Consider the following 26,756-nt stretch of genomic DNA (forward strand, 5'->3'; position numbering starts at 1 on the left):
TTCAGAACAATTTCGTTGATTCCACATGCAAGAACAGCACAATGTCTGACAGTAGCACCAAACGGAAACGAATTAGAAGCACATTAAGTTGATAGATCAGGGTCATCAGATGAACCGAAGGTGCTCGGGCATCCACACACAAAATATTCCCAGTTATTTACACCCAGCTGCTCGACGCCATATTGGAAACAAATATGGCGGCGGCGAGGATGGTCCCACATTTGGGTAAATACCGGCCGCTGTTTCAATCCTTTTCCCAGAGCCACGAGTGACCACTGGGCGCAGAACCGTATTGCTCACTCCAAGCCCGACGTCCCCAGCCGTTTTTCCGCCCTTTCCCCGGTTCCCAGCCCCGGTGTGTCATCGTCGTCTGTCACTCTACCTGTAGCTCGGCCCTCTCCACCTCCCAATGTGCTCGCTCCATCTCAAAGCGGGCCCACTCGTGCTGGATATAGTGTAAAATGCCGGGAATAGTGTACTGAGGCCGCTGCAGTTCCTCTGGCTGACCCTGCTGCTGGCGGACGCCGTTGTTGTTGCTGCTATTGCTGCCGTTGCTTCCCGGGCCCAGCAAAGGGCCTCCGGAATTGTTGTGCGAGGACATCCCTATAGGATGTTCGTCCATGTTTATTATTATTACCAGAGTAGTATTGTTATTTTGGATATATTAGAAGGAAGAGTTCACAAGGAGAGGAGCCGGATAAGTCTTAGCGACACAAACGAGCCGCCATTGCCCTTCTGTCTGCAGAATATGGCGGCGGCGCTGCGGTGGGGGAGGGGCGGCCGCGGCCCTTTGGCCAAATGCAGCGGCAGCGCCAGTACGCAGGCGCGTCTTGCACACCTGCCCGTGTGTACCGGCCACTTGCTGGGAACACAGGGAAAGCGCCAACCGTGTTACCAACTCCCGAAACAAAAGAATGCAACACCCACTAGATCAAAAACCCATCAGTATTCGTTAGAAATGGACTCGGACATCATTTGATGTCAAATATTTACTCTTAAAAAATTAAATCAGTGATTGTGTTTCAGTTTTGCAGATACAATTTTAGGAGCCTGTTTATTTAGATATTTGAGGTGTTTCATTTAATAGGGCCTGCTAACAAAACAGGAAAAAGTTTGAAGTAACTTTCTGTAATAATCGATAGTTTTCAAAACGTGAAGCTGAGTACCAGCTAGTGTAACATTGAGCCAACAGGAATCATGTTTGATTCTGATCTTTCTTGGCTTTAATAGGCCAGTGGTTAGACTACGTGAGTTCCTTTGCTGAAGAGGAAATAGCAGCTATGGTCTTACTCTTGATTGCTGTCCAGCTAGCTTCACTGTGAAGGCCTATAGTGTAAATTATCTATCCCTCCAATTGCAACAGCTCATACAGAACAACACTTGTGTGCGATAGCAGAGGGGTGGCTATGTCCACAGACCATGGGAGCAGGAGTAGAACAAAGAACAGTACAGCACAGGAACAGGCCCTTCGGCCCTCCAAGCCTGTGCCGCTGCCTGGTCCAAACTAGACCATTCTTTTGTATCCCTCCATTCCCACTCCATTCATATGGCTGTCTAGATAAGTCTTAAACGTTCCCAGTGTGTCCGCCTCCACCACCTTGCCTGGCAGCGCATTCCAGGCCCCCACCACCCTCTGTGTAAAATATGTCCTTCTGATATCTGTGTTAAACCTCCCCCCCTTCACCTTGAACCTATGACCCCTCGTGAACGTCACCACCGACCTGGGGAAAAGCTGCCCACCGTTCACCCTATCTATGCCTTTCATAATTTTATACACTTCTATTAAGTCTCCCCTCATCCTCCGTCTTTCCAGGGAGAACAACCCCAGTTTACCCAATCTCTCCTCATAACTAAGCCCCTCCATACCAGGCAGCATCCTGGTAAACCTCCTCTGTACTCTCTCCAAAGCCTCCACGTCCTTCTGGTAGTGTGGCGACCAGAACTGGACGCAGTATTCCAAATGCGGCCGAACCAACGTTCTATACATCTGCAACATCAGACCCCAACTTTTATACTCTATGCCCCGTCCTATAAAGGCAAGCATGCCATATGCCTTCTTCACCACCTTCTCCACCTGTGACATCACCTTCAAGGATCTGTGGACTTGCACACCCAGGTCCCTCTGCGTATCTACACCCTTTATGGTTCTGCCATTTATCGTATAGCTCCTCCCTACATTATTTCTACCAAAATGCATCACTTCGCATTTATCAGGATTGAACTCCATCTGCCATTTCTTTGCCCAAATTTCCAGCCTACCTATATCCTTCTGTAGCTTCTGACAATGCTCCTCACTATCTGCAAGTCCTGCCAATTTTGTGTCGTCCGCAAACTTACTGATCACCCCAGTTACACCTTCTTCCAGATCGTTTATATAAATCACAAACAGCAGAGGTCCCAATACAGAGCCCTGCGGAACACCACTAGTCACAGGCCTCCAGCCGGAAAAAGACCCTTCCACTACCACCCTCTGTCTTCTGTGATCAAGACAAAACTGGCCCCTTGAACCTGCTCTTCCACTTTATGATCACGATTGATCTTCTGCCTTCTCCTCATATATCCCTTGATTCCCTGAGAGATCAAAAATCTATCAACCCTGGCCTTGAATATATTCAGTGATGGAGAATCCAAATTCCTAAGTGTAGGGAATTCCAAAGAGTGAAGCAATTTCTCATCATTGCCATGTTTATTTTATTCCATGCGCAGAGTGGTCAGGGCAAGCTTTTAATCAATTTCCTTGTTTGCTCTAAAAGAAATTCAACTTAAATCCAATTCATGGTCCCCACAAAGGAGGCATACTAGATCAAAGCTGACGAGAACAGGCATTACACCTGATCTTGGCCAAATTATCCTTATCCTGAGACTGCTCTTGTTTCTGAGAGTCCCAAAGCTTGGAAAACAACCTCTCAGTGTCTACTCTATCAAACCACTTCAGAATCTTGTATGTTTCAACAAGATTACCTCTCATTCTTTTAAACTCTAAAGAACATAGACTCAAATTACTCCGGATGAATGGAATGGGAAGAAAACTAGATGGATAAAAATTGTTTGTAATTATCTGTAAGTATTTACAGATAATGTTGGGCAATTATTAACATTTTGCTTAGGATCTATAATAATGTTAAAAATAATCAGGTGTTGCTAATTACGTACTGTGATTGAATTTGCATTCTAAGGCTTATGATGTGGGAGCATGTTTGTTTCATGGGTTAAGACTAATTTCTTCTGCAAAACATTAGTTTGATCAATAATGTATTTATGCTAATGGATTAATTATTTTTATTCCGTTGAACTGCTTTATAAAAGTAATAGTGTACAACAGTTTGAATTTGATTGTATGGAATACCAGTTAGTAAGAGAAAATGAGAGAGTGGAATCCTGACTCAATTAGGAGAATGGGATGTAACCGAGCCATCCATCAGTGGATTTGGCTCAAGCACATTAAGCTGCACCAGGCCTTGCTTTCTGCTGTCAAAGTCACCTGCTACTCTAGGATCATCCTGGAGGCTAAATATATCCTTAACCTTTATTCTGTTCTCACCACCTCTTTGCTGACCCTCTCTGGAAAATTGTGTTTCGCAAATTCATGAGACTTCATGGTATCATAGAATCACTAAGATGTGTGGGTTAAGTGCATTGGCCATGCTAAATTGCCCCTTAGTGTCCCGGGATGCGTAGGTTAGAGGGATTAGTGGGGTAAATATGTGGGGTTACAGGGATAAGGCCTAGGTGGGTTTGTTGTCAGGCAGACTCGATGGGCTGAATGGCCTCCTTCTATAGAACAGGGTTTCTATATATTCCTGTACTACAGAGCAGAAGAGGCCATTTGGCCCATCAAGTCTGCACCAACTCTCTGCATTTATTGCTCATCTCCATTGCCCTTGAGAAGGTGATGGTGAGCTGCCTTCTCGAACTGATGCACTTTATGTGTTCTAGGATCACTCATTGCTGTTAGGGAGGAAATACCAGGTTCTTGACACAGCAACAGTGAAGAAACAGCAATATAGTTCCAAGTCAGGATGGTGTGTGTCTTGATGGGGAACTTGCACGTGGTGGTGTTCCCATGCATTTGCTGTTCTTGTCCTTTTAGGTGGTAGAGGTTACAGGTTTGGAAGGTGCTGTTAGAGGAGCCTTGGTGAGCTGCTACGGTGTATTTTGCAGATGGTACACATTGCTGTCACTGTGCATCAGTGGTAGAAAGAGTGAATGTTGTCAATAAAGGAAGCTGCTTTGTCCTGGATGGTGAACAAATTCTTGAATGTAGTTGAGCTGCACTCATCCTGGCATGTGAAGAGAATTCCATCACAGTCCTGACTTGTGCCTTGTAGATGATGGTCGGGATTTAGGGAGCCACCTCAGTCACAAGGTAGCCACAGTACTTATATGATTGGTCCAATTCAGTTTCTGGTCATTGGTTGCCCCCACAATGTTGATTGCGGAGAATTAAACAATGGTAATACTGTTGAATGCCAAGGGGAGATGGTCAGGTTCTCTCTTGTTGGAGATAGTTTTTGTCTGGCATTTGTATGGCGTGAATGTTATTTGTAATTTATAAGACAGACCTGAATAACGTCCAGCTCTCTTGCATTTGGACACTGACTGCTTCAATGTCTGTCAAGCTGTGAATGGGGCTGAACAAAGTGAAATCATCAGCGAATATCCCCATTTCTGACTTTATGATCCAGGAGAGGTCATGATGAAACAGCTGAAGATGATTGGGCCTAAGCCCTGATGAACCACTGCAACAATGTCCTGGGGCTGAGATGATTAACCTCCGACTACCACAGTCATCTTCCTTTGTGCTAGGTATGACTCTAACTAGTGTAGAGTTTTTCCCAGATTTCCATTGACTTTCATGCTCACCTCAGTTTTTGAGTTCAGCCTCTTTCGTCCATGCTTGGACCAAAACTGTAATGAGGTCAAGAGTTGAAAGGCCCTGACTGAACCCAAACTGATCGTGTGAGCAGGTTATTGCTGTGTAAATGCTTCTTGATAACATTGTCAATGACTTTGCTGATGGTCAATATTAGACTGATGGGGCGGTAATTGGCTGCATTTAATATGTATTGCTTTTTGTGGACAGGGCATACCTGATTAATTCTCCACATTGCTGGGTAGATGCCTGTGTTGTGGCCGTACTGGAACAGTTTGAGTAGGGGCTTGGATAGTTCTGGAACATAAGTCTACTTCTGCCAAAATGTGGTCATAGAATCATAAGAGTTTTACAGCACAGCAAGAGGCCCTTCGGCCCATCCTGTCAACGCCGGTCATCAAGCACCTCTCTATTCTAATCCCATTTTCTTGCACTTGGTCCATAGCCTTGTATGCTTTGGTATTTCAAGTGCTCAGCTAAATGCTTCTTAAATGTTATGAGGGTGAAAAATCTTTCCCTCAAATCCCCTCTAATTCTCCTGCCCTTTACCTTAAAGCTGTGCCCCCTAGTTATTGGCCCCTCAAGAAGGTGAAACGTTTCTTCCTATCTACCCTATCTATATCCCTCACAATTTTGTACAGCTCAATCAAGTTCCCCCCTCAGCCTTCTCTGCTCTTGAGGAAAACAACTCCAGCTTAACCAGCCCCTCTTCATAGCTGGGTAGCACGGTAGCACAGTGGTTAGCACTGCTGCTTCACAGCTCCAGGGTCCCGGGTTCGATTCCCGGCTCGGGTCACTGTCTGTGTGGAGTTTGCACATTCTCCTCGTGTTTGCGTGGGTTTCCTCCGGGTGCTCCGGTTTCCTCCCACAGTCCAAAGATGTGCGGGTTAGGTTGATTGGCCAGGTTAAAATTGCCCCTGAGATGCGTAGGTTAGAGGGATTAGCGGGTAAATATGTGGGGGTAGGGCCTGGGTGGGATTGTGGTCGGTGCAGACTCGATGGGCCGAATGGCCTCCTTCTGCACTGTAGGGTTTCTATGATTCTATGAAGCACTCCAGCCCAGGCAATATCCTGTTGAATCTCCTCTGCACCCTTTCCAGGGCAATCCTCCCTATTGTGTGGTGATCAGAATTGCACACAGTGCTCTTGCTGTGCCTAATGATCGTTTTATGCAGTTCCATCAGAACCTCTGTTTTATGTCTCGGCTAATAAAGGCAATTATCCCATATGCCATCTTAACCACTGTATGTACCTGTACAGCTGAATTCAGGGATATGTGGACATGCACCCCAAGGTTCCTCTGGTCCATTGTACTTTTTAGTATACTACCATTCATTGTGTATTCCCTTGCCTTGTTAGTCCTCCAAAAATGCATCACCTCACACGTTTTAGGATTAAATTGCATTTGCCGTCGTTCTGCCCATCTGACCAGCCCATCTATCTATATCGTTTATTTATTTGTTAGTGTCACAAGTAGGCTTAACACTGCAATGAAGTTACTGTGAAAATCCCCTAGTCGCCACATTCCGGGGCCTGTTGGGTTCACTGAGGGAGAATTTAGCATGGCCAGTGCACCTAACCCACACGTCTTTCGGGCTGTGGGAGGAAACCGGAGCACCCGGAGGAAACCCACGCAGACACGGGAGAATGTGCAGACTCCGCACAGACAGTGACCCAAGCCGGGAATTGAACCCAGGCCCCTGGCACTGTGAGGCAGCAGTGCTAACCACAGTGGGATCCTGTAATCTAAAGCTTTCCTCCTCGTTATTCACCACTCCACCAATTTTTGTGTCATCTGTAAAATTGCTGATCAGACCCCCCCACATTCACATCTAAATTTCCAATGTATACTACAATAAGCAACAGACCAAGCACTGATCCCTGCGGTACACCACTGGACACAGGCTTCCAGTCATAAAAAGAACCTTTGATAATCACCCTCTGCCTCCTACTGCTAAGCCAATTTTGGATCCAGTTTTCCCTGGATCCCATGCGCTTTTACTTTCTCGATCATTTACCCATGCGGGACCTTGTCAGGGCCCCTAGACTTTGCATTATCTAGTGCCTTCAGCCATTTCTTAATATCACGTGGAGTGATTCAAATTGAAGGCTGGCATCTGTGATGCTTGGGACCTCGAGGAGGCCAAGATGGATCATCCACCTGGCACTTCTGCCTAAAAATTATCGCAAATGCCTTTTCTTTGGACTGATGTACTTGGCTTCCAAGTCATTGAGGATGGGATATTTGTGCAGCCTTCCTCTCCTGTCCGTTGTTTAATTGTCCACTACCATTCCTGACTGGATGTGGCAGGATTGCAGAGCTTAGATCTGATCTGTTGGTATGTAGAATCATTCAGTTCTATCACTTGCTGCTGTGCTGTTTGGCACACAAGTAGCCCTGTGTTGCAATTTCATCAGGTTGGCATCTCATATTTTGATATGCCTGTCGCTGCTGCTCCTCGCATGTCCTGCATACTTCATTGAACCAAGTGTGATTTCCTGGCTTGATGGTAATGGTAGAATAGGGGGTATCACAGAATTGGTACAGTGCAGAAGGAGGCCATTTGGCCCATTGTGTCCGTGCTGGCTCTCCAAATGAGCATCATTGACTATCCGACAGGAAGCAGAGAGTCGGGATAAATGGGTGCTTTTCTGGTTGGCAGATGGTAACTAGTGGCATGCCGCAGGGATCGGTACTGGGGCCTCAACTATTTACCATTTATATAGACGATCTGGAGGAGGGGACTGAGTGTAGGGTAACAAAGTTTGCAGACGACACTAAGATAAGTGGAAAAGTGAATCGTGTGGAGGGCGTAGAAGGTCTGCAGAGAGATTTGGACAGGCTGAGTGAGTGGGTGAGGATCTGGCAGATGGAGTATAACGTTAACAAATGCGAGGTTATTCACTTTGGAAGAAATAATAGCAAATTGGATTATTATCTAAATGGAAAGAAATTACAACATGCTGCTGTGCAGAGGGACCTGGGGGTCCTTGTGCATGAGACGCAAAAACCCAGTCTGCAGGTGCAACAGGTGATCAAGAAGGCAAATGGGATGTTGGCCTATATCGCAAGGGGGATAGAATATAAAAGCAGAGATGTCTTGCTGCATCTGTACAAGGCATTGGTGAGGCCGCAGCTGGAATACTGTGTGCAGTATTGGTCCCCTTATTTGCGGAAGGATGTATTGGCCTTGGAGGGAGTGCAGAGAAGGTTCACCAGGTTGATACCAGAGATGAGGGGTGTTGATTATGAGGAGAGACTGAGCAGATTGGGTTTGTACTCGTTGGAATTTAGAAGGCTGAGGGGGGATCTTATAGAGACCTATAAGATAATGAAGGAGCTGGATAGGGGAGAGGTGGAGAGATTCTTTCCACTTAGAAAGGAAACTAGAACTAGAGGGCACAGCCTCAAAAAAAAGGGGGGTCAGTTTAGGACAGAGTTGAGGAGGAACTTCTTCTCTCAGAGGGTGGTGAATCTCTGGAATTCTCTGCCCACTGAAGTGGTGGAGGCTACCTCGTTGAATATGTTTAAATCACGGATAGGTGGATTCCTGATCAGTAAGGGAATTAGGGGTTATAGGGATCAGGCGGGTAAGTGGAACTGATCCACTTCAGATCAGCCATGATCTTATTGAATGGCGGGGCAGGCTCGAGGGGCTAGATGGCCTACTCCTGCTCCTATTTCTTATTTTCTTATAACTTAGTGCCATTCCCTTGCCTTTTCCTCATACCCCTGCCCATTGTTTCTATTCTAGTATTCAATTAATGCCCTCTTGAATGCCTTGATTGACCCTGCCCCCACAACACATTCAGGCAGTTCATCTAGACCAAACCACTCGTGTGAGATGTTTTCTCTCCCATCACATTTGCGTTTTTTGCAAATCACTTTATCTGTAGCCTGCCGTTCTTGATCCTTTTATGACCAGGAACAATTTGTCCCAATCTCCTCTGTCCAGCCCCCTCTTAATTTTAAACATCTTTATTAAATCTCCTCTTAGCCTTCTTCTCTCCAAAGAGAACAGTCCATAAGACGTAGGAGCAGATGTAGACCATTTGGCCCATTGAATCTGCTCTGCCATTTGATTAAATCATACAATCATACAATGCAGAAGGAGGCCATTTGGCTCATCAAGTCTGCACCGACCACAATCCCACCCAGGCCCAATCCCCATAACCCCATGTATTTACCCTAGCTAGCCCCCTGACACTAAGGGGCAATTTAGCATCACCAATCCACCTAGCCTGCACATCTATGGACTGTGGGAGGAAACCAGAACACCAGGAGGAAACCCACACTGACACAGGGAGAACATGCAGACTCCGCACAGATAGTGACCCAAGCCTGGAATCGAACCCGAGTCCCTGGCACTGTGAGGCAACAGTACAACCCACTGTGCCACCGTACTGCCCCAACTGTGCCATTGTACTGCCTCAACTGTGCCACTGTGCCACCCCAACCATGTCTGATCTGAAATGATAATCCTCAACTCAACTTTCCTGCCTCATCCCCATTATCCTTGACAGCCTTGAACAGACATAATGATCCAGCCTCCACAGCCTCTGCGGTAAAGAATTTCACAGATTTACTACTCCTCATCTCAGCCTTAAATGGATGGCCCCTTACTCTGAGATCCTCTGGTCCTAGACTCTCCCACAAGGGGAAATAACCTCTCAGCATCTACCTTGTCAAGCCCCCTGAGAAGTTTATACGTCAGAATAAGTTTGCATCTCATTCTTCTAAATTCCAGTGAGTACAGGTCCAACCTACTTACTCAACCTCTCCTCATAACAAAATCCCTCCATTCCCAGGGTCAACCTAGTGAACCTTCTCTGGACTATCTCCAATGCCAGTGTATCTTGCCTTGCAAAAAGGGATCAAAACTGTTCACAGTATTTTGAGTGTGGTCTAATCAGTGTCTTGTATAGTTTTAGCAAGACTTCCCTATTTTTAGACTGCATACCTTTGAAATGAAGGCCAACATTCCATTACCTTCCCTATTACCTGCTGAACTTGAATGCTTGCTGTTTGTGATTTCTGCACAAGGCTACATCCCTCTGAGCTGCAGCTTCCTACTGTCTTTCTCCATTTAAATAGTATTCAGCTCCTTTATTCTTCTGACCAAAGTGCATAACTTCACAATTTCCTACATTATATTCCATCTGCCATGTTTTTGCCCACTTACTTAACCTCCTTTTGTAGACTCTTTTTGTCATCCTCACCACTTACCTTCCCCCCCCCAACTTTGTGTCATCCAGAAATCTTGGTAACAGTACATTCACTTCCCTTGTCCAAGTCATTAATATATATTGTAAATAATTGTGGCCCAGCACTGATTGTGGCACTTCACCAGTTGCAGATTACCATGCTGAAAATGTCCCTCTTATCCCAACTTGTCTTCTATTAGTTAGCCAACCCTCTATCCATGCTATTATACTATCCCCAAAATAATGGGCCCTTATCTTATTAAGTAAGCTTTTGTGTGGTACCTTATCGAAAGAATCATAATTGTAGTTTCTCATCCTCGGAACCTGTAAACCTCTTCTGCACCCTCTCCAATGTGTTCACATCTTTCCTAAAGCATGGCGCCCAGAACTGCACACAATATTCCAGCTGGGATCTAATTAGTGTCTTGTATAAGTTCAACATAATCTCTTTGCTCTAATCTATGCCTCATTAGTAAAGCCCAGAATACTATCTGCTTTATTCTGCTCTCTCCACCTGTCCTGCCACCTTCAATTATCTATTGTATTGGAGTACAATATAAAGGGAAAGACTCTTAGTACTGTAGAGGATCAGAAGGACCTTGGGGTCCGGGTCCATAGGACTCTAAAATCGGCCCCGCAGGTGAAGGAGGTGGTTAAGAAGGCGTATGGTGTGCTGGCCTTTATCAATCAAGGGATTGAGTTGAGGAGTCTGGGGATAATGATGCAGCTATATAGGACCCTGGTCAGACCCCACTTGGAGTACTGTGCTCAGTTCTGGTCGCCTCATTACAGGAAGGGTGTGGAAAAAATTGAAAGGGTGCAGAGGAGATTTACAAGGATGTTGCCTGGATTGAGTGGAAGCCTTATGAGGATAGCTGAGGGAGCTCGGTCTTTTCTCCTTGGAGAGACGTAGGATGAGAGGAGACCTAATAGAGGTATATAAGATGTTGAGAGGCATAGATCGGGTGGACTCTCAGAGGCTTTTTCCCAGGGTGGAAATGTCTGCTATGAGAGGACACAGGTTTAAGGTGCTGCGGGGTAGGTACAGGGGAAATGTTTGGGGTAAGTTTTTCACACAGAGGGTGGTGGGCGAGTGGAATCGGCTGCCGTCAGTGGTGGTGGAGGCAAACTCAATAGGGTCTTTTAAGAGACTCCTGGATGAGTACATGGGACTTAATAGGATGGAGGGTTATAGGTAGGCCTAAAAGGTAGGGATATGTTCGGCACAACTTGTGGGGCCGAAGGGCCTGTTTTGTGCTGTAGTTTTTCTATGTTTCTATGCACATATACACTCAGACCCCATTGCTCCTACATCCTCTTAAGAATTTTACCTTTTATTTTATATTGTTTCCATGTTCTTCCTAGAAAAATGCATCACCTCACACTTCCCTGCATTGAACTTCATCTGCCACCTATCTGCCCACTCCACAAACTAGTCTATGTCCTCTTCACAGTTTACAATACTTCCAAGTTTTGTGGCATCTACAAACTTTGACATTGTCCCCTGCACACCATGATCTAGATCATTAATATATATCAGGAAAAAGAAGGGTCCCAGTACCAAACCCTGGGTAACACCACTACGAACCTTCCTCTAGCCCAAAAAATATCCATTGACCATTACTCTCCACTTCCTGTTATTCAGCTAATTTTGTATCCACACTTCTACTGTCACTTTTATTCCATGAGCTGTACTTTTTTTTACTCTGATGTGTGGCCTTTTGAAAGTCCATGTACACCACATCAACAGCATTACCTTCATCAATCCTTTCTGTTATCTCTTCAAAAACGTCCAGCAAGTTAGCTAAACATGATTTCTCTTTAGAATTACATGCTGACTTTTCCTAACCAAACCACATTTTTTCACATGAGGACTGATTCTATCCCAACTAATTGTTTCTGAACGTTTGCCCACCATTGATGTTAAACTGACTGTTGTAGATGGGGCTAACCTGACAACCTTTTTTGAACATTTGCAATTCTCCCATCCTCTGGCACTTCACCTGAGTTTAGAGAAGATGGAAGATTACGGCCAGTGCCCCTGCAATTTACACTCTCACTGCCTTCAATATCCTCGGATGCATCTCATATGATCCTGGGGCCTTGTCAACTTCCACTACCAACAGTCTATTCAACACTTGCTTCTTATTAATTTTGAAACCTTCTAGGGACAGAGACTCCTCATCGCTCAATATGTCCTGGGTAGTATCTACCTTCTTGGTAAAGACGGATACAAAGTCTTCATTTAATACCTCAGCCATGTCCCCAGCCTCCATGTGTAAATTCCCTTTTAGGTTCCTAATTGGCCCTACTCCTTTTACCACTTTTTTGCTATTTATATGCCTATAGAAGATTTTGGGATTCCCCTTATGTTGGCTGCCAGCCTTTTCTCATAATTGCTCTTCACTTCGTGAAGAATTTTTAAAAAGCATATTATCTAAGAGATTGCAGAGCTTTGAGATTCAGAATGATCTGGGTGTCCTAGTGCATGAATCACAAAAGGAAAGTACAACAAGTAATTAGGAAAGCAAATAGAATGTTTTAGTTTATTGCGAGGGGAATTGAATATAAAAGTAGAGAGGTTGTACGGGACACTGATGAGAAAACATTTGGAATACTGTATATTTTTAAGTCTCCTTTTAAGGAATGATGTAAGTGTGTTAGAAGCAGTTCAGAGAAGGTTTACTAAACGTAATACCTGGAATGAGCAGGTTGCCTTATGAGGAAAGGTTGAACAGACTAGACTTGTTTCCAATGGAGTTTTAAAGAGTAAGAAGTGACTTAATTGAACCCTTTAAGATCTCAAGAGACCATGACATGGTGGATGTGGAAGAATCTAAAACTGGGGTCACTGTTTAAAAATAAGCGGTTGCCCAATTAAGATAGAGATAAGGAGAATCTTTTACTCTGAGGATTGTGAGTTTTTAGAACTTTCTTCCTTGAAAGGCAGGGAAAGCAGAATCTTTGAATATTTTTAAGGCAGAGATAGATTCTTGATAACTATGGGGGTGAAATGTGATCGGGATAGACAGGAGGTCACAATTAGATTAGCCGTGACATTATTAAATGGCAGAGCAGATTCAAGGGGCTGAGTGGCCTGCTCCTGCTCATAATTTGCATGTTCATATGGATGTTGCCCCTTATGGGAAAGACTAGAAATGGGGGGCATAATTTAAAAAAGAAAGGGGTCTCCCATTTAAGACAAAGATGAGAAGAATTTTTTTCTCTCAAGAGGGTCATGAATCTTTAGAACTCTGTTCCCCAGAGACCATTGGAGGTAGGGTCAATGAATGTTTATAAGGCAGAGGTAGATAGATTCTTGACTAACGAGAGAGTCTGAGGCCACAATTAGATTAGCCATGATTTTATTGAACGATTGAGCAAGCTTGAGCATCCAATTGACCTACACCTCTTAATTTGTATGTTCATAAGGACTTCTGGTTGTCCAGATGTTGAGTTGGGGCCTTTATGACAACGTAGGTGCAATCAATAACACCCTGTACTTGAGAGAAGGCAGCTATTTGGGCAAAAGCCGTGGACTCTCAGCATATGATGTACCAAATCTACCAGGAAATGAATGTGATTTTCCCAGACAAGCAGGGCATTAGCCTAAATACAGCTGTGCTCTTGTTGACTGGGATCTCCTGATGATCCCTGGAAAGATCCTGAGGTTAAAGTCCAACAGGTTTATTTGGTAGCAAATGCCATTAGCTTTCGGAGCGCTGCTCCTTCGTCAGATGGAGTGGATATCCCTCTGGTAGAGCCCATCCTCACTCCCGGACTGACACGATTAATGAACAGAGCAGGAGTGAGGATGGGCTCTACCAGAGGGATATCCACTCCCATCTGATGAAGGAGCAGCGCTCCGAAAGCTAATGGCATTTGCTACCAAATAAACCTGTTGTACTTTAACCTGGTGTTGTTACAACTCTTACTGTGTTTACCCCAGTCCAACGCCGGCATCTCCACCTCGAGATCCTGAGGCACAGATGTTAAGAGCAATGGTTACCTTCAAGGCAGGGCATGGAGTTGATGGATTGTGGCTCGGGTTGCTGCTGGACCATGCAACATAAATGTGTCATCACTTCATGGCTTAGCTTCGGTCACCTTCGACATTGATTCTCCGTCATATTGAGGTTGGGTGTCCGAGGTCTCTTTCTCACAGAGTAGTTGTCCTACCTTTCCTCCTCCTCCTTCCTTGTGCTTGCATAGCAGCCTCTACCTCCTGATCTTCTGCCCTCCCTCAGGCTCCAGCTGATGACTTGCTTTAATGACCACTATGCGTGAGGGTGCCATGCCCATCTTTTATTTCCCTTTACATGAAGAGCTATCCACCCTTCTTCAGCACAAAGTTCTTCCTGGCATCTGGGTGCATGAGTCAGGATGGGCAAAAAATAATTGTGCTGTGAAACCAGGAACCCCCATCCTCCTCTCGTGGGTTAAGGGAAGGCAATTGGGATTTGTTTTGTGCCTCTTCTGGGGCTGTGAATAATGTTTTATGGCAAATTCTATTCTAAAGGGGTACACTACCTCTTCAAAGAGTTCCCTTGGCTATTCGGAGAAATATACCCAAAAACTGCTGCCAAGTCTACTTTGCAGTCTTCAGAATGCACTCCTAGGCTACCAAAATCAGACTAGAGGGGGGGCAGCTAATGATTTAAATGGCTAGCTGCCTCCGTGAAACACACATGCATGAAATGCACTCCGCAAAAATGGGAAGTGCTATGTGTTAGAGGCTGCATTTGCAATTTCTGGGCAGTTCCACTATTTTCACCATGACAGAGAGGCTTTCCCCATCGTGGCAAAAATCTGGGCCAGTATCTCCATTACAAAGACTAACATTACCTGTCTTCACCCCCATTACAGTGCATCTGTAATTGAAAACACTGATCCAAGCTTCTGTTCCCTCCAGATTTAACTATTCCACTGATCTTCGGATCAGCCTCCCATTGTCCATGCTGCACAAACTTCAGCCTGTTTTTATTTGATTCGTTCATGGGATGTGGGTGTCACTAGCTAGGCCACATTTATTCCTAATTGCCCTTAAGAAGGTGGTCAAAAGCTGCCTTCTTAAACAACTGGAATCCGTGTGGTGTGGGGATACTCACAGTGCTGTTGTGTTGGGGGGAGTGGGGGGGTGGTTTCCAAGATTTTGACCTAGCGATGGTGAAGGAACAGTCGCTGTTGCCCATATTCTAACCATGCCTCACCACCTCATCTTTGCAAGCATTAATTGAGCACCTCCTTGACCAAGCTTTTGGGTTCTCAATCTAATCCTGCCTTGGTTCAAGTGCCTTGGTACATGTTTGGCGGATTGGAAAACGGCTAATGTTATGCCACTGTTTAAAAAAGGAAATAGACAAAAGGCGGGTAACTACAGGCCGGTTAGCTTAACGTCTGTAGTTGGGAAAATGCTGGAATCCATCATTAAAGAAGAAATAGCAGGCCATCTGGATAAGAATGGTTCGATTAAGCAGATGCAGCATGGATTCATGAGGGGAAAGTCGTGCTTGACGAACTTGTTGGATTTTTATGAAGATGTGACTAGTGCAGTTGACAGAGGGGAACCGGTGGATGCGGTGTTTTTGGATTTCCAAAAGGCGTTTGATAAGGTGCCTCAAAAAAGGTTGCTGAAGAAGATTGGTTCACACGGAGTTGGGGGTAGGGTGTTAGCGTGGATTGAGGATTGGCTATCCGACAGGAAGAAGAGCGTCGGAATAAATGGGTGCTTTTCTGGTTGGCAGATGGTAACTAGTGGCGTGCCGCAGGGATCGGTACTGGGGCCTCAACTATTTACCATTTGTATAGACGACCTGGAGGAGGGGACTGAGTGTAGGGTAACAAAGTTTGCAGATGACACTAAGATAAGTGGAAAAGTGAATCATGTGGAGGGCGTAGAAGGTCTGCAGAGAGATTTGGACAGGCTGAGTGAGTGGGCGAGGATCTGGCAGATGGAGTATAACGTTGACAAATGCGAGGTTATTCACTTTGGAGGAAATAATAGCAAATTGGATTATTATCTAAATGGAAAAAAATTACAACATTCTACTGTGCAAAGGGACCTGGGAGTCCTTCTGCATGAGACGCAAAAACCCAGTCTGCAGGTGCAACAGGTGATCAAGAAGGCAAATGGGATGTTGGCCTATATCGCAAGGGGGGTAGAATATAAAAGCAGAGATGTCTTGCTGCATCTGTACAGGGCATTGGTGAGGCCGCAGCTGGAATACTGTGTGCAGTATTGGTCCCCTTATTTGCGGAAGAATGTATCGGCCTTGGAGGGAGTGCAGAGAAGGTTCACCAGGTTGATACCAGAGATGAGGGGTGTTGATTATGAGGAGAGACTGAGCAGATTGGGTTTGTACTCGTTGGAATTTAGAAGGCTGAGGGGGGATCTTATAGAGACCTATAAGATAATGAAGGGGCTGGATAGGGTAGAGGTGGAGAGATTCTTTCCACTTAGAAAGGAAACTAGAACTAGAGGGCACAGCCTCAAAAAAAAGGGGGGTCAGTTTAGGACAGAGTTGAGGAGGAACTTCTTCTCTCAGGGGATGGTGAATCTCTGGAATTCTCTGCCCACTGAGTTGGTGGAGGCTACCTCATTGAATATGTTTAAATTACGGATAGATGGATTCCTGATCGGTAAGGGAATTAGGGGTTATAGCGATCAGGCGGGTAAGTGGAACTGATCCACTTCAGATCAGCCATGATCTTATTGAATGGCGGGGTAGGCTCGAGGGGCTAGATGGCCTACTCCTGCTCCTATTTCTTATGTTCTTATGTTCTCGATTAAAGCATTCCCTATGGCCCTTTTAAAAATATTTTATTCTCATCAAATCCTGGAGACAGTGGCAGGTGCAAGGTCAGAATTACATAGGTGCAGGGATCTTTCAACACTTCATTCAAGTGATCCCTGTTTATACTTGTGCCTGAACACTAACTGTTCGTAAAGAGTTATCTTGACCCATTGGTAGCATTCTTAGATTTTAATCAGGAAGTTGTGCTTTCAAGCCTAAAGTGCATACTTCAAAGCAATATTGAGTGGGTAATCTTTGTTCAACATGAACTCTTTTAGACAAGATATTAAACTGAGTCATAATCTGCTGATTGAAGTCACTTACTTGAGGAAGAGCAGGGGTCTATGGCTAATGTATATCCCTCAATTAACATCACTAAAAGCAAGTTAACTGGTCATTTATCTCATTTCTGTTTGTGGCATCTTGCCGTGCACTAGTTGCTTTATCTACTTGCAAACCAACTATGACTGCACATTCAAAATAAATATATCTTTTGTGAAATACTTTAGCACCTAGCACACATTCAGGATTGCTAAATAAATGCCTTGGTTTTATGGCCTTCATAGTCACAGTCTGCTGCACTCACATTGGCCTAGATTTTCACTGAGCCACAGAGACTCAGGAGCTCTTTAAAAATGGTGCCCAGGACCCATACTCAGCATTTCCAATTTCAATAAATCCTTTCAAAGCTGTGGGCTGACTCAGGTTGCGAGCCCAAACCCTGCATTCCGTACCTGTGGTGATAGGCATGTTCTAATCCTCCACAATTTTCATGGAGTCAGACCAGCTTTTCAATAAGTCATGGTTCATGGCACTTCAGAGGAGTCATGACCATTGTCTGCATGAGAGGTCCTTTCAAAAGGTCCTCCTCATGCCCCCCCCCCCCCCCCCCCCCATACCAAGGTCCTTCTCATGCCACCCACTCACCTCTAATGGCCCCTTATACACACCTTGCCAAGGAATGCACTTAAGCTGCCCCTATGACTCCTCATGACCCCTATGTATGCCTTCCATCCACAGATCCCATGGCCCCTCCTGCCCTCCCATGCCAAGCTATGGCACTTACATGCCCACTCACCCACTATACACAATTAACTTTAAAGTGACAGTAGGATGCGCAAAAAGGTTTTTTAATATAGTAATTTATTAGAATCTTTCCATTTCATAAAAAAAATTACTATATGACAATTAAAGTTAAAATCATCCAGACCCTTTAAAATTTCAATAACTGAAACTACAGGCACTTAAAACTTCTCCATGTTGTGTAAATCAACATTGTGAAATGGACAGCAGAGATGGCATAGATGGGGCATGGCAAGTGTGTGGAGGGTGAGGGCTAGAAAGCCATTCTGTTTTGACTTTAACTAGGCCAAAGTTACAGCACTGAGGCTCTTTTAAGCAGCCCATCTCAGCATCCGGTAGCCACAGTGGTTGCTCCTCCAAACATTTTCCTGGTTCAGCTGGACCCACTGCAACCTGCAACACCACCACCATCTTATCCCCCCCCCACCCCAACACACACACACACAAAACTTCCGCCTTTTGCAGGCAATTTCTCTTGAGGTGGGCGGGCTAAGCTTGGAACTCTCGCTACCTGCCTTGAGCTGAAAATTCAGGACACAATGTCCATGTGGGTATTTTCCAGCAGCAGTCAGTGAACATAGAAACTAGGAGCAAGAGTAGGCCATTCATTCATTACCACAGGAAGTAGTTGATGCCAAAACATTGAATGTATTCAAGAGGTGGCTAGATATAGCACTTGGGGCGAATGGGATCAAAGGTTATGGGGCGAAAGCTGGATTATGCTATTGAGTTGGATGATCAGCCATGAATGGCGGAGCAGACTCGAAGGGCCAAGTAGCCTCCTCCTGCTCCTATCTTCTATGTTTCTATTCAGCCATTCGCGCCTGCTCCGCCATTCAATATGACCTCTGGCTGATCCTGTTTTCTCCCCATACCCCTTGATGCCATTAAAATCTTTTTAAAATATCCATCCTTTTCTTTAATACATTCAGTGACTTGGCCTCCACAGCCTTCTGTGGTAGAGAATTCCATAGGTTCACTTACCATTGAATGAAGAAATATTTCCTCATCTCAGTGCTAAATGGTCCACCCTATATCCTGAGACTATATCTCCCCTGGTTCAGATTCCCCAACCAGGGAAAACATCCTTCCTGCATGTAGTCTGTCCAGCCCTGTAAGAATTTTATGCATTTCAATCAGATCGCCTCTCACCCTTCGAATCTCTAATGAACACAGGCCCAGCTGAACCAATCTTTTCTCTAGGACAGTTCCACCAACCCCAGTATCAGCCTGTTGCACTCCCTCTAGGGCAAGTATATCCTTTCTTTGGTAGGGAGACCAACACTGTATGCAACATTCCAGGTATGGTTTCACCAAGGCCCTGTATAACTGCAGTAAGACATCTCTACTTCTGAACTCAAATTCTCTTGCAATGACTGGTGTACAAGGACACCCAGATCCCCTTGTATGTCCACATTTCCCAATATATCACCATTTAAATAATAGTCTTCCTTTCTGTATTCGCACTAAAGCATTTAACTTCACATTTAGCCATGTGTTTGGCCACACACTAAACTTGTCTAAATCACCTTGAAGTTTCTTTGCATCCTCCTCACAATTCTGCCTAGTTTTGTGTCATCAGTGAACCAATATTACATTTGGTTCCCTCATTCAGGCCATTTATATATGAACAGCTGGTACCCCATTACTGACTGCCTGCCACTTTATTCCCACTGTCTGTTTCCTGTCTATCAACTAAATCTTGGTCCATGCAAAATATTACCCCCATGCCTTGTGCTTTAATTGTGCCCTCTAACCTCTTGGGCGTGACCTTATCAAAGCCTTCTGAAAGTCCAATTGCATCAAATCCACTGGTTCTCCCCTACCTATTTTACCTCAAAAAACTCCAGTAGATTTGTTAAGCATGATTTGTCTTTCATAAACCCATGCAAGCTTTGTCCAATCCCTTTAATTATTTACAAATTTTCTGTTATCACATCTTTTATAATAGACTCTAGCATCTTTTCCACTGCTGAAGCCAAGCTAACTGTTCTTTAATTCTCCCTTTTTTCTCTCCCTATTTAAATAGTGGGGTTACATTTGCCACCCTCCAATCTGAAGGAACTGCTCCAGAGTCTGTTGAATTTTGGAACATGACCACCAATGCATCCAGTATTTCCAGGGCCTTTTCCTTTAAACAATGATGAAGAGATAGAATCTTGGCTGTTATCCTTAACCTGTGGATTCCAAGACCAATTACAAATCCCTGTGCTGGTTTAACTGACATCACTGAATTTAGTGTGGGCCAGTGAATAGATCTTGCTTGCTCCTGCATAGTGTGGACAGCTGTATCTATTTTTATTGATTGCATTATTGGCTGTTTCTACGTATGATGCTTCAAAGTAGCAATCCACACTGAATTACTATCAGTTCTGAGTGATTGGTCAACAATGGAGATTTTTATTTTGAATTGTGAATGAAGTTTCCAGTCATGTGAACTGATACATGCATAATTTTGTTGGAATTTAGCTGCAGAAATACTGGAGTGAAAATCACTGTAACCATGTGCCATATTCATGCTGCATGAGGCAGTGGTTAGTATCTTTACAAACTGGCAACTGAAAGGGTAACATAATGTACAGTTAGTCAGAGGATAGCTCTTCTGTGTTGTAAACAGTCTTTAGGATTCATCCTATTTAATGTATAGCAGCTACTTTCTGTCTGATTTCCCTCATAAATGTGAAGTGTTACTTCAAAAATAAAATGTTTTAATTAAAAACATTTTTTAATTTGAGTAATTTTAATATTTGTTTTATTTGTTTTATTTCTTCAAAGTGTTACACTTTGTTCCAGCAATGATCAAGCTTAATGAAATGTATTTGTGGTCATGGTAACATTATGTTTCAGTCTGATTCAAATTGTTTCCCTGGACCGTTCCTAGGAATCTTTGTCCTTGATATAATGGATATCATGGTGACTGAAGTCCTATTTCACATAGTAGTCACATGTTTTACTCAGGAAATGTGTAAGGACAGGTATGGCAATATCTGCTGTTTTCGTTTTTGGATTTCAACCTGATATTGAGAGTATTATTTAGGCAATTTGTTTTGTATCAGATTACTGTAGCATAAATGTAATAGAAAAATATTACCAACTGTTTATCAGATAAGGTTTCTATTCTTCAAGGATTTAATATCCTGCCATGAGAGCATGCATCCACTTGCCTCTGCCCACATTTTCAGACACTGCTGGTTTCCTGGCTGTTCAATTTCTGTCTCCAAGAAAACAGAGTAACCAGTCTGTACCAAGGATGTTCTTTGTTTTCTTATCGTGTGAGATCAGTTCACCATTCAACATTTCTGTCAGTTGTGGAGAGTTACCTGGCCGCCACCCAACTCTGAGCTGTAAAACTGCAGGGGCAGGAGTAAGGGCTATATCTCTATGACAGTATCACAGGACTCCATCACAATATGTTATCATGCTACTAACTTAACTAAAACCTTCTGTAACCTTCAAAGTTAGCTTTGTATCTGATAAAAGTTTGTTTCTGCCATAAAAACATTATTGTTCTTGAGGAGTTGCAGCAAAAAAGCAGAGAACAAAATTGCAGTTCCATAGACACGTGGATTGACGCTAACCCCGGTTAGTTACTGAGTTGAATTTTTCCTATTTACATTATATATCAGAAAGAATTGCAGCAAAGATAAATGATTATGTATCTTTAGCAGTAGTTTTAATAGTTTATTTTTAAATTTAAAATAAGTTTATTTCAACAAACTTGTTAGGTCAACCCACCCTGCCAGTCGCAACAAGCTGTTGAACTTGTTAGGAGGTCAATTGACTGCAACTTTTCATTGCCCATTTCATTTTTGCTAGTCACTCGGGGGGTGGGGGGGCGTGGAATCATGAGGAGTGAGTTATGCCAGGTATGAGGAGATGACACAAGAGTGAGTGAAAAGGCCTAAAAACGGAACAATGGCTAAATTTAGCAACAGGGTCTGTGGCTGAAGTGGTGGTGTTAGGCTGTTAGTAGACTATAATTGTCCAATTTTTATAGGTTGACATAACAATTAAGGAGAGAATGAGAAGGCAGGGAGTTTTAATTTGGTGTCCAGAACCAATTTCTGGTTCATGACCTAACCTTTTTGTCACTGTTCATCCTGCCCTACGCGCTGATTGGGCATGGCGCCCCCCTTCAGAATGCTAATTGGCTGGCATTCCACCAACCAGCCAAGGCTAACCTGCCTCCCATAAACAAGGGACCAGGTAAAAGCCCCAACACTTTATTCAAAAGTTAGTGGACATGTATTGGTATCATGAATGAATCTTTGTTAAAATATTTTGCTGACAAATAAAAAAATAGGAAAGAAAATTATGAAGATATAATGTGCTGAACCGGTGGGAGTGGAACAAGTGGGCTATGCACTTCCTGTTCTCCCTCCCTTAACCTCACTGGAAACCATATAATCCAACCCCTTGTTTTTAAAGCTGAGGTTTGTTTCTAAATCTGAGGATAAATTTAATAAACTATAATCTTTTATTGCTTTTTTCAGAAATGCTGTGAAAGAAACATAAAGAGGAATTCCATTTGACTTGGTTCAGAAGTTAATAATATGATTAAGTTTTTCCTCTTGGTGAACAAACAAGGGCAAATAAGACTCTCTAGGTATTATGAACCGATGAAAATCCACAAAAGAACACTGTTGGAAGCTGATATCATTAAGAATTGCCTCCCACGAACAAAGGACCAGGTAAAAGCCCTAACACTTTATTAAAAGTCAATGAATGTGTATTGGTATCATGGATGAATCTTTGTTAAAAATATAATTGTTTACTTTGCTGACAATACAAAAATAGGGAAGAAAATTGTGAGGAGGACACAGAGTCTAAGGGTAATATGTCAATGTCTTATCAATTGTATCTTTGACAATTACTTTCTTAAGACAATTGAATTGCTAAGGATATGTGGTGAGCATTGGATCAAAAGTATAAATCGAGACAGGTGCAACAGTTGGGTGTGGGAACCATAAAGAGATTGTAATTTTGCTGAGCTGTTTGGAGAATAAACTTGTCAAAGTTAAAAGATAAGCTGCTGTTTTATTCCTCCAACATATACTATTATTGAAATTAATATTGTAGCAAAGGATGAACATTAATCCTTGACGATTGGTTGCTGCAAAAGAAGGTTTTTGTCTCTGCCCTCTGAAGGAAAAGAACTAAACTGTTACTGACAAATTTAAGTTATAAGATGGCAGAAGAAAGATGCAAAATATCAGGCTTTGATTATTGACCAATTTTCTTGGAAGTTGAGCCATATGAGTAATGGAAAACTGAAGTTGAGATGCGGACACAGGTTGCTTCATTACTAAAAGAAGCACAGTATAGCTTTGCTTTCTTATCACCAGCAAAGAGTAAAATTAGGAGTAAAGTGTATTCAGAATGCAACATGAATGATTTGGATAATGAAGAGGGACCGGACCTTCTATGACAGTTTTTGGATGAATTATGTAAAAAGATGGTTTATTGGAAAAGTATGAAGCTTGGTCAGCCTGTGACAGATTTAAGAAAACAGCTGATCAGGAATATATCATGGACTTTGACAGATGGTACAAGAGACTAAAGAAGTTTGAACTTGACATCCGTATCGGCATTTAAGTTACTTGATTGTGCATGCATTTCTCATGTCAACAGACTTTTAGTATTGACAGGCATTCAATTCTGAAGTAAAAACTCTATTTAGACCAAATGTCTGCTGCCCTAAAATAATTTTTGAGAAGATAGTCATTTCCAGCAATTTTCCTATTGAATGCAGGCAACTCTGCGATAAAGCAAACGACGGGAGATTCAATGGTGGTCAAGTTTTGAGGTGAACAAAACATTAGATGCAGATTCCAGTACAAAGATGGGGTTATTGATAAACAGTCTGAAGATGGCCATACTTGTAACCAATTTGAGAGTTAAGGCAAAAAGTGGCCTTGGGATAGCAATCACAGACATTTAAACCTAAGAAATACACGGTGAATGGTTAATCAATGTTATCGGTGTGATTCTAAATATCATTATGCAATGCATTGCCCACAGCAAAAAAAAATCAAGTTCTTGAAATAACGCATTAAGCAGATAATTCTGTGGCTGAAAATGATGATGAGGTCAGCCGTGAAAGAATTGTGTTGGTCACTGAAATTTTGAATCCAGTAATGAATATTTTGATGGCTGATTCATTCAACTATGCAGATTTAGATAATGACTGCACTTCCACAGTGTGTGGGGTGGACTGGGTTAACTGCTATCTGGAGTCTCCTTATGAGGCAGATCAGTGGAAGGTTAAGGAATATAAAAGTTCTACTTGCTTCAAGTTTGGAGATGATACTAGGTATTAAAAATCAAGGGGCAAAATGGGGGAGGAAATAAAAGTACTTGGGAATCTAATGGCCAATAGGTGCTCTGAACTTGATGGGTTGCATTCTAAGATGTTTAAAATAATAAAGTAATATAAAAGCAAAGTACGCGGATGCTGGAATCTGAAACTAAAAGAGAAAATGCTGGAAAATCTCAGCAGGTCTGGCAGCATCTGTAAGGAGAGAAAAGAGCTGATGTTTCGAATCCAGGTGACCCTTTGTCAAAGCTAAAAGGCATAGAAAGTGGAAGATATTTATACTGCAGGGTGAAGGAATGAAAGATGAATCATCATCACAGAAACCAGGGGAAAAGACTGCTGATGGCAGTCCATAGAGAGAATAAAGGGTGTGAATGGCCAAACGGCAGAGAAGCCAAAATCAGAGGGTAAGCTGTGACAAATGAAGGGGTGTGTGTGTGGAGGGGGGAGGTAAAATATAGAAAAGGGGGAGAAAACATAAGGAAAGGGGGATAAAGCAGGTGGAAAGAGTAGAGGGAGAAGAGAAATGAAGAAAGACAATAAAGAAATAAAAGGTAGAGAACAGTAAAAATTAAATAAAACGAAAACAAAGGGGTCGAGGTAGGGTAGAGCTAATCATCTGAAGTTGTTGAATTTGATGTTGAGACCAGAAGGCTGTAAAGTGCCTAGCCAGAAGATGAGATGCTGTTCCTCCAGTTTGCATTGAGCTTCACTGGAACATTGCAGCAGGCCAAGGACAGACATATGGGCATGGGAGCAAGATCTTGTGTTAAAATGGCAAGCAACCGGAAGGTCAGGGTCCTGATTGGACACAAACTGAAGGTGCTCAGCAAAGTGATCACCCAGTCTAAGCTTGGTCTATCCGATATGAAGGAGACCACATTGGGAGCAGCGAATGCAATACACCAAATTGAAAGAGATGCAAGTGGAATGCTGCTTAACCTGGAATGAGTGATTTGGATCTTGGATAATAAGCATGGAAGAGGTAAAGGAGAAGGTGTTACACCTTCTGCGATTGCATGGGAAGGTGCCATGAGTGACGGGAGAGGTGTTGGGTATAGAGGAGGAGTGGACTAGGTTATCACGGAGGGAACGGTCTCTGCAGAATGCTGACAGAGGGAGTGAAGGGAAGATGTGTTTGGTGGCGGCATCACGCTGGAGTTGGCAAAAATGGCAGAGGATTATGCTTTGCATGCGCAGGCTGGTGGGGTGAAATGTGAGAATAAGGGGGACTCTATCCTTGTTCTGGCAGGGAGGAGAGGAGGGGAGGGTCGTGGCGGGAGGTGGACTGCATGCTGTTGAGGGCCCTGTCGACAACTGTAGATGGGAATCCATGGTTGAGGAAAAAGGAGCACATATTAGAAGCACTTCTTTGGAAAGTGGCATCATCGGAACAAATGCGACAGAGGCGAAGGAGCTGAGAGAAAGGGATGGAGTCCTTACAGGATGTGGGGTGTGAAGAGCTATAATCCAGATAGCTATGGGAGTCAGAGGGCTTGTAATGGATATTGGCCGATAGTCTATTGCCGGAAATGGAGACAGAGTAATATACTTGGATTTCCAAAAAAACATTTAATAAGATAAGAGCCCATGGTGTTGGGCATGTTGGGTATTAGCATGAAGAGAAGATTGGCTAACTAATAGAAGACAGAGTTGCGATTAGAGGGCTAATTTCAGATTGGCAACCTGTAACTAGTGGAGTGCCACAGGGATCAGTGCTGGAGCCATAGTTATTTACAATATATATTAATGATTTTGACGAGGGGAGTGAATGTATTCAAGTGGTGAGGATGACATAAAGAGTCTGTGGAGGAATATAGACAGGTTAAGTAAGTGGGCAAAACCTTGACAGATGGAATACAATGTAGGAAAATGTGAGGTTATGCACTTTGGCAGGAAGGATAAAGAGCCTTAACATTATTTAAATGGGGAAAGTTGCAGCACTTTCCTGCGTAAATCACAAAGGTTAACATGCAAGTTCAGCAGATTATAGGGAAGGCAAATGGAATATTGGACTTTATTTCAGAGGGAATCTAGTCTAAAAATAGGGAAGTCTTGCTAAAACTATATAAGACACTAGTTAGACCACACCTGGAATACTGTGAACAGTTTTGGTCCCATAAGACCATAAGACCATAAGACATAGGAGCGGAAGTAAGGCCATTCGGCCCATCGAGTCCACTCCACCATTCAATCATGGTTGATTTCAACTCCATTTACCCGCTCTCTCCCCATAGCCCTTAATTCCTCGAGAAATCAAGAATTTATCAATTTCTGTCTTGAAGACGCTCAACGTCTCGGCCTCCACAGCCCTCTGTGGCAATGAATTCCACAGACCCACCACTCTCTGGCTGAAGAAATTTCTCCTCATCTCTGTTCTAAAGTGACTCCCTTTTATTCTAAGGCTGTGCCCCCGCGTCCTAGTCTCCCCTGTTAATGGAAACAACTTCCCTACGTCCATCCTATCTAAGCCGTTCATTACCTT

The 26,756-nt window shown here is 43.5% G+C and overlaps 2 protein-coding genes across 6 annotated transcripts in view; one reads left to right on the forward strand and one right to left on the reverse strand.

Moving 5' to 3' along the window:
- strn3 (striatin, calmodulin binding protein 3) overlaps window positions 1–762 on the reverse strand; it is a 342,931-nt gene extending 342,169 nt beyond the window's left edge. For all 3 annotated transcript variants that reach the window (XM_078233702.1, XM_078233700.1, XM_078233699.1), the window contains exon 1: window positions 383–762. In XM_078233702.1, the coding sequence (XP_078089828.1) occupies window positions 383–622 (240 nt within the window). In that variant the 5' untranslated portion in view covers window positions 623–762. The remainder of the gene's footprint in view (window positions 1–382) is intronic.
- ap4s1 (adaptor related protein complex 4 subunit sigma 1) overlaps window positions 180–26,756 on the forward strand; it is a 101,538-nt gene continuing 74,961 nt past the window's right edge. For all 3 annotated transcript variants that reach the window (XM_078233727.1, XM_078233725.1, XM_078233726.1), the window contains exons 1-2: window positions 180–225; window positions 22,449–22,646. In XM_078233727.1, the coding sequence (XP_078089853.1) occupies window positions 22,509–22,646 (138 nt within the window). In that variant the 5' untranslated portion in view covers window positions 180–225; window positions 22,449–22,508. The remainder of the gene's footprint in view (window positions 226–22,448; window positions 22,647–26,756) is intronic.

This window comes from Mustelus asterias, chromosome 18 (assembly GCF_964213995.1).
Source record: "Mustelus asterias chromosome 18, sMusAst1.hap1.1, whole genome shotgun sequence".
NCBI lineage: Eukaryota > Metazoa > Chordata > Chondrichthyes > Carcharhiniformes > Triakidae > Mustelus > Mustelus asterias.